General features: G+C 45.7%; 1 protein-coding gene across 1 annotated transcript; it reads right to left on the bottom strand.

The window, feature by feature from the left end:
* Positions 1–4,481: 4,481 nt before the first annotated feature.
* LOC147635619 (nitrate reductase [NADH] 2-like) lies at positions 4,482–8,312 on the bottom strand. Its single transcript, XM_086802994.1, has 4 exons — positions 6,783–8,312; positions 6,549–6,680; positions 6,057–6,289; positions 4,482–5,916 (listed from the first exon to the last, which is right to left on the bottom strand). The coding sequence occupies exons 1-4, from the start codon at positions 7,759–7,761 to the stop codon at positions 4,555–4,557; spliced, it is 2,706 nt and encodes a 901-aa protein (XP_086659120.1). The 5' UTR covers positions 7,762–8,312; the 3' UTR covers positions 4,482–4,554.
* Between the last annotated feature and the right edge of the window lie 248 nt (positions 8,313–8,560).

The following is an 8,560-nucleotide window of genomic DNA, read 5'->3' on the forward strand; positions in this document are numbered from 1 at the left end:
TAGGCACTTGGAGGAAGAGATGGAAATTGTTGTGATGTCTGGATATACCTTTGAAAGCTCAAATTTTTTTGTGAAGAGTATGTACGTGGGCTCTCCCTCTTATATACAAATTGTTGCATAGAAACTTTACCTCAGGGGTTCATCCTAGAGGTGGATCGGTAGTTGAGGGTGGTAGACATGCCTTTTGGGGATGCCGTACTGTCAGGGGGCTGTGAAGCAGAATAGATAAGGGGGCCTGGGGGGGACTAGTTGTTGGTGGGGAAGTTGACGGAACCAAAAGGGTCACTTGAAATGGTGTTCATCCTAGTTAGATGTACTTGTATATGGGATATTTTGACCTCTAGAAACTCTCTAATTTTTTAGAAGTGGTTAAAGTAGGGATTAGATGCTGTAGAATTGAAGTATAGGTGTGTGCATCACTGCTAGTCTGTATATTATGTGAACAAGATGAATGGCATTACTTTTATTGAGTTAATGTAGGCTTTGCAAACTGGGATAGGATGAGCCACTCACATGATGATGGGATGATTGCACATACTCGGGTAAACTAACCATTTAATGACATGTGGTAGGTATATGCAGGGAGGAAAGATTTGAAGAAATTGGTGTCTAACAAGAATAACAAAGTTGGTTTGTCAAAGTTTGGGCCTAAGACACAAACAAAGATGGTATTTGAAGGAGAAGCAACCTGTTCTCACCTTTATGGCACTGATAGAGAACCCTATTGGAAGCAAGATATAGAACAAGAAAGAGTCTATTGAGGAGCAAACTCCTAAGATTTACTGGTGGGCTAGCTTGCAACTGGGTTACCACATTAGTTGGGGGCACTCTTCTTTTGTGTGGGAGTTTGAGAGGTGGGATCAGATCTATGGCTTACTTAATAGTGAAGAGTTGTACTACGTCTTCAAAGGTGATATGAGGAGATATGAGTTGGTTTTGTAAAAGGTGGATTGTTTTATATGTAACTGGACAATTTGTAAATGTAATTATCATTATATTCCCGAAAAAAAGGCATTCGTAGGACTTTTTTCAAACCAATTGTAACAACCTTTTATGATGTGGACTTGGCATAGGTTAGTAGTGAAAAAGATTCGTGCTGCCTCGTATGTTGTGGAATGTGGACATGGGCTTCCTTAACAAGAGAGTGTACCGTATGAGGAATTTGAGGTTTGAGCGATTGCCACAGCAGATAGTTTTCCCCTTTTGTTTCTGTTGATACGACGGCTTCTTTATTGTTTGCTGCGAACTGCATAAGTAACCGCATGGGCTGCCTCAGCAAGGGGGGTATTGCCGCTCACTTCGTGGGCATCCGTGACGCTTTTTTCAAAACAAAACAAAAGAACGTTTTTCCCAACCGATGGGAGGCTCATTTGAGTTTCTGGTAGTGTACATACAATCCATAAGATTTGTGCCAGTTGATAAGAGCTCCAGACACAGAAGGGGGCTGTGTTCTTGCCTTATTCTTCTCAGCCTCAACCTAACTCTAGGGAGGCTCTAAACCCCTCGCTTCCAGCACCCTACGTGCTGAATCTGCCATGCATGGTAATAGGCTTTGTTGATTTTTGTTGAGATGCCACCAAAGATAATGTGCATTGTAGCAGAGTTGTCACAGCTGAGGAGCTTAGTGCCATCTTCTACAGCAATAGCACAGGCCCACTGACCAGGCCCGTGTTGAAGGGGACAGCGGCAATGTTCCAACATCAAGTGTAAGCGCTTCAAAAGAACCCTACGAGAAAGGGCAGTGGGGGACAATGGTGACCTTAAGGTTTTGCAGTATAGAATTGGCTGGCTTCTTCTGCAACAGGAAAATCACAAGCTGGTTTTGGCTCACCTCGGGGAGGCTTGGTTGTATCTTCAAAAGTAGGGTTTTCAGTAGGGATTGTTTCTTCTTGTTCTGTATGGTAGGCTACTGCATGGGTGCATTTGTCTGATTCATTTGGATCTTCTTCTGAGGAATCTATCCCTTGATTCAAGAATTGACATGCAAATGATGCTTCTATGGCGGGACTGGAATTTATAGAATCAACAAGGCCTTTGAATTGGAGACGCAGAAAAGGTTTTACATATCATTGTGTGCATATTTAGAACGTTTTGTGTGCATATTTATTAATACCACTCAGGTGGCATTAATAAATGAATACAATAAAGTTAAAGGCCACATAATGTTGTCTTCTTAGCTGTGTCCAACGCTGTACAACCATGCCCCGTACCTGCCCACCACCTGAACCCTCCACCAAAACTACCTGCTCCCCCTCCCCTGCACCAAAACCACCTGCTCCCCCTCCTGCGTAGCTTCCATACAGTCCTCGACTTTTGGAAGAAAACCTCACGCAGCAACAATTCTCCGCCACTCACCCCCATCGCCCTAAAGTGCCCAGCCTGACCTCTCTTTGCAGGGCCCTATCACCGCTTCAGCTCTCGCACGAGGCACGCATGTGTCTGTGAGAGAGAGATTTGCATGCTCTTGTTCACCAGAGCTACAGAGCCAGAGCTTCCTCCGTTGCTTGAGAGCGAGATTAATCTGTAGGTCTCCATGTGATGCTTCCCTGACAAATAAGCAATTTGGTTTGGTAAAGCTTAAAATAGACAAACGACTTCTTTGCACAACCCTCGTGAAGATATGTATAGGTCATGCAGAAAAACCACTTGTCAACTATGACTTCTTAAGGAAGATCTCGAAATCCTAAAATAGGCGCTTCACTACAACTTACATAAACCTTTGAAACCATGTCTCCTCATTGCCCAAACTAATTAATTAATGCCAAAAACGTTTTGGGTGCTTATTGTGGATGGTTTCTCTTGCTATGTATCGAATTGCCGTGGTAGGCCCCACTCCCAGGCAAAAGCAGGCCTTAAGGGGATCTCCAACCCACATAGTGCACACGGAGATATATGTCAACCCCTTATGGCCTGCTTTTGCCGGGGGGTGGGGGCTACCATGGCTGGAGGCCTGTCGGCACCCTTTTGGGACACGCGCAAATGATCCCTAGTGGAGGGTTCGGGAAAACAATTTTAGGAAAAGGAACTAAATCTTTTTCACCACTAAATGAGAAGGAAATTGCTATTTTTGAGATGGTATTTTCTATGTGAACTTAGAAAATATAACTAAAACTTGTAAAATTTGAAAGGGTTTTATTTCCTTCTCATAAGAATTTGAGAAGGATTTTCCCGAAGTTGAACAAGTTTTAGGCTAAAGCGAACCCGTCTTTTCCCGAACCCTGCCCTAGTGTGTAAGCATGTAGGCCTTTTTGCATGCAATTGCATGCACATTCGCCAGCCAGCTGGCCGTTTAGTTTTCTGGGTCCAGGTATGTGGGTACTCCAGTCTGACATCATCCCCCTCTCCCATCTTTTGCGAATGCGGCAAGGGGAAGGGCTTGATATATTCTCTCACCCCACTATGTATGCTTCTTTGCCTCCTTTTTCTTCTCATGTTGGCTGTAAATATGATTTCTAGGGTTTTGTCATCTGCGGAGTTCAAAATACCAAGCTTCATTTTTGACACCCCTGTGGGAACTCCTTCTAATGCATATGCATGTGGGAATGTCTTAAGGAGGGCGGAGCGGGGCTGTGGGAGAAGGGGGTATGAGGGGTGACTCTCTCTCTCTCTCTCTCTCTCTCTCTCTCTCTCTCTCTCAGAGGACATACGATGGGGTGCATACAGGGAGTAGAGGGAGGAGGTAGGGACAGTAGAGTGTGCTCTCTCTTTGAGTAGTAGGCTGAGTAAGGACGGGGGAGGGCACAACACTATCAAAATGTGTGAATATCAAAGCATGTGAAATATAGAAAGAACTATTTTCTTATGAAAAGACATTGTGATGTTATAAACGGTGTGGTAATGTATAGCGGCTATGTGGTACCCCTTTGTGGAGCACTTTTTCTGTTGCTTCTATTTGACATAAGACCTTTTAGTTGTTAAACACGATTCTACTTCTATTTGATTTCATGAGAACTTGAAGCATGTACCGCAAAAGTTGTGAAAAACAGGCTCGACTTTTGTTTTTGTGCTAGGGGGAACATATATATATATATTTTTTCAACTGGCCTTTGGCCCAACATCCTCCCATAGTTAATAATTTTCATCGCCTGAACACGCACTTATTTATCCACCCATAGGCGATGCTGTTGAGGAAGCACCAAGGGGGTTTTGAACCGAGGTCCTCTTGGTCCTAGGCAAAACACCTTCACCACTTGAGCTATCACCTCATTGGCGCTAGGGGAACATATTATCACGTGATGCTACATTAATTAATCTAGCAATCATAAGGGTTATAGCTGAATAACTTGTCCTCACAAACCCTGCCCACCTTTGCAGTCCTACAATCCCCAAACAGTATGTACTAATTTACATTGTACCCCAATGGTACACTCCACACATTATATTTATATTCTCATGAACATTATTTTAGTTAAGGTAATAGCCATCTATCAGCAGATATGTGTGGCAAATGCTATCCAACAGTGGCTTATACTAGATGCGTGAAAGTAAGCATGAATTGATAATATTAATCAGAATGTATTAATAGACATGGCCAATTACATGTGATATACATGTCTAGAATGTAAAAATCAGCTCTTTGCTATAACCAAGCTTCTCGAGGTTTGGCAAACAAGCTTCTTCAATCATGGGATTAGGGCCACAAAGGAAGACTGTGGTCTCTGGCGATGGGTGTGGAAGATGAGTTTTGATAATCTCCTCGTTGACTCTTTCGGAACCATACTTCCATTCATTAGGTGGAGAGCTCAAGACGTGCCAAACCTTGAACTGTGGATGGTGATCACTTGCCCACTTGTCTAATTCATCACGAAGCATTATGTCTTCCACCTTCCTATTAGCAAAGATGAGATGGATCTGTGTCTTATCATCTGGGTTTTCTAGAATTTCTCTAATTAATTGATACATAGGTGTAATACCAGTACCACCTGCTAGCATTGCACAGGTTTTCATGTGGTAGCTCTTTTCGTCCACTTTATAAGAGCCTTTCCCTAGGTAGTGAATGTGGCCTAGGGGGCCTTTCACCTCCACCATGTCTCCTATGCCAAGTGATTCTAGATGTTGTGACATCAAACCCCCTTCTGGAAAGTTCTTGTTGATCCCCTTCAAGTAAATTTTCACAAGCAAGTCAAAAAAACCTACTTCTTTGTCAGAGGAGGTGGGTGTATATGCCCTCATGCACAGCTTCCCATTGATCTTGGCTAAGACGAAAATGTGCTTCCCACAAGGGAGACCTAAGATTTGGTCATCTCTCGGTAGGGCAAAACGAAATAATCTGACATCATGGCTCAGAGATTGCTTAACGATCAAGCGACATTGGATCTTCTTGCGAGGGTCGAGGGCGACTGGCTTTGTGGGGATGAGCTCATTGATTACAGATAAGGACGCTCCTGCCTGCAATGCTTTGGCACCTCCATGCACTGTGTTTTCAGGGGTGGAATCACTTGCAGAGATGCCTCCAAAGCTAGCTAGTTCACCAATCTTGTAATCTTCCAGCATTGCCTTGGCCTTGAGTGAATGGATAGCATCAAACTCTTCGGTACAGTCGGTTCCAGCATTAATCAAAATGCTGTCTTTCCCACCCGGGTGGTCATTGAGGAACTTGCTACAATCATATACACCATTGTGTACGACAATCCAAGGGGCTTCTGGTGTGTTGTGTTGCTTCAGCTCTGCATTGGTTATCAGGCGCACATTGTGATGAGCGCCTAGAGCGGGCGTGGATGGGCTCCTGGCAAGCATCTGAGGGCCGGGATCATTGAGCTTGCCTGCATGGGTTTTCTCTGTGGGCGCCGCGGCCTGCATCCAACCCCCGCTTTGGTTGCCTGGGCAAGTGGGGTGCTGAAAGGCAAGTCCTATGGACCTGGACGTTGGCTTGCAAGGATTGATCTTGACACGATACCAACAATTATTCATCATACCCTGTGAAAATTAGTGAAGGTGATCCAATTAGTGATATATTATCAAAACTGCTTACATTACACATGAGCCGGTGGGCAGTGGGGAAAGATCATGACACTGCGGTAATAGAGAGAGAGAGAGAGAGAGAGAGAGAGAGAGACCATGACATTCCAATTAAGGTGTTGAGATTGGGTGTTCATGGAAGAGTCCCACGCACGAACCACCAAGTCCTTGGCTTGAAGTAGCTCAATCATGTCCACTTCCAACTCCCAGAAACACCAGCACCAATACTTGCCATACTTGGTGGGTTTCTCAGTGTGGATGACCTTTGCATGCTTCCAACCTTGTCCATCATCCACGCTCACTTCCACCCTAATCACTTTGCGACCCCCTCCTGTACACATACATATAGAGTTGTTCATGTGAGAAGTCTAGCAGTCTGCAGCATCATATTATATGCTGCGTGAATGTCCCTTGAACAGATCAAGAGCTCTTATAGTAGTATAGTGGACTCCAATATAATATAATTGTTCTTATTTTGGTACTAATCAGTGCAATTTCGTGGCATCCTAATTATGGTGATCTCATTATTCAACTTAATTAGTACTGAGAAGAGACTTAATCTTATGATCGATGTTGTTGTGTATTTTTACCCGAGTAAGCATAACCCCGCACGTTGTAGGGCGTCTGCACGTTGATGGGCACCACTTCGCCATGCGCGGGTGATGTGATGACGGAGTTAATGTTGAGTTCGTTAATGATGTAGTCGGGTTTGTGCCACCAATCTGTTTATATTGTCAGGAATCATAATGTTAATACTTCATTAAGAAGCTGAAGTAAGGTTACAAGATCGACAATACTATTTAATGGGTGCTGCAGCAGCAAACCTTCGGCGTTGGCCTTCTCGGCATCTACATGCGAGGGAAGGACGCGGTTGTCTTTGAAGTGGTAGTGATTAGTGGATTCGTCATTCGCGACTTCGATGCGGGTGACCCACTTTACCATGCGACCGCCTATGAATCCCGGAATGATCATGCGGACAGGAAAGCCGTGATCTGGCTCCAGCGCGCGACCGTTCTGCATGTAAGCGACAAGCACGTCCCGGCTCTCATCCAGTGCGATTTCCAGCGAGATGCTGGTCCCGTAGCGTGAACCCCCGCCTCCAGGAAGGTTTTCTGCGCCTTCGAAGCGCACATGATAGCTGACGGCCTTCGACTTCTTGTGCACGCCACACCGCCGCAGAATATCGCACAACCTGGCCCCTCGCCACACGGACGTTCCCACGGCGGCTGCCCCCCAGTTGAACCCGATGGTCTGTTTCACCATGTTCTGCTCTTTGCGTCGGTTCCCCGCGCACACCAGCATTACCGGCAGTTCACGTGGGGTGAATTCCTCCACCAGCTGCCTCATTGAAAAGCTCTGGGGACGCCTTGCCAGCCCACACACCTCCACGCGCCAGTCATTGTAGACCGCTTGCGGCACGTAACCGTGGTTGCGCACGTAGTGGAGGCTGGTGGGGGTGAGAAAGCCGTGCTGCATGAGGCGAGGTAATGGCGGCTCGCTGTTGAACGGGTGTCTGCCGGTTAAGCGCACCATTTCCGGGTGCCTCTTGATCCATTTATCCGATGTACCCTCGTCTCTCTTATCTACACCATAATCATTCACTTCATCACGAGGGTACTCCCACTCTTGCTCTTCATCGCTTGTGTCTTCCTCTTCACGTTCATCGACGAGGACATGTGCATGTGCATGTAAATCCCCATTGCTGATTACTGTAGCTGATATTTCCTTGCTTCCCACCACTATAGCTGCTGATCCCCATTCCTGCTTCTTCATCACCACAGATGATCCTCTCATCATCGACATAGCTTCTCCTTCTTTAGTACAAGCTATTGTTGATCACCATGGCTTCTCCTTCCCCTTCCTAATTCTTGTTATAATGCCCTTCTTCCTTATATTGGCCCTCTTATTCTCCTTCCCCTTCCTTCTTGTTATGCCCTTCTTCCTTAGAAGAGTTAACAGTAAGGCCCTCTTATTCTATGCAAATGTAAAGCTTGAGTACAGTACGACCCTCTAATTCTGTATCCTGAACCTGGGGGGAACATGCAGTTTCAACATTGATATTTTGCGATGTCTTAGCACAGCTTATAGAATAAATATTAAGGACCAATTAAACCCATCGTCCGTGGTGGGTCTGCAGCTGAGGTGTTGTGGCAGATAGACAGCCATGACTCATGTGAGACCTAAAGCACACCCTGAATTCTTGTAGAGAAGCCCACTACGTAGTTATGCAATACAGCTAAAAACGGAAGATGTTAAGCTTTGGATACAAGTCACGACTAAAGAAAGACCAGCTTCACGACTAAAGAAAGACCAGCTCCCCGAGCGAGAGAGAGAGAGAGAGAGGTTGTGGCGCGTTGCTGTGAAGCAAGCTACACGAAGAATCTCCCCCCACGAGTTCCCACTTATAAGGGCTTCGCACAGGATACTACAGTGAAGCTTGCAGATTCACAATCAAAGTGCCCGCCGCCTCCCAAGCGGCCGGCCACCCACCTCTCCAAGAGACGAACGCACACGCCGCGCCGCGTACATTCGCCCACGACGACAGAGGCAAGGGCCCAGGTCTACGTGTTTTCAAAATTCAAAGAGTCACTGGCATGCGTGT

The sequence above is a fragment of the Cibotium barometz genome, chromosome 9, assembly GCF_041138505.1.
Source record: "Cibotium barometz isolate CiBa-2024 chromosome 9, ASM4113850v1, whole genome shotgun sequence".
In the NCBI taxonomy this organism is placed as follows: Eukaryota; Viridiplantae; Streptophyta; class Polypodiopsida; order Cyatheales; family Cibotiaceae; genus Cibotium; species Cibotium barometz.

Coding starts and splice junctions, on each gene's coding strand:
- LOC147635619 (XM_086802994.1), bottom strand. CDS start 7,761: ATGTCGATGATGAGAGGATCATCTGTGGTGATGAAGAAGCAGGAATGG. Junction 6,681..6,782: donor CGAGAAGGCCAACGCCGAAG/GTTTGCTGCTGC, acceptor CAATATAAACAG/ATTGGTGGCACAAACCCGAC. Junction 6,290..6,548: donor GCGGGGTTATGCTTACTCGG/GTAAAAATACAC, acceptor GTATGTGTACAG/GAGGGGGTCGCAAAGTGATT.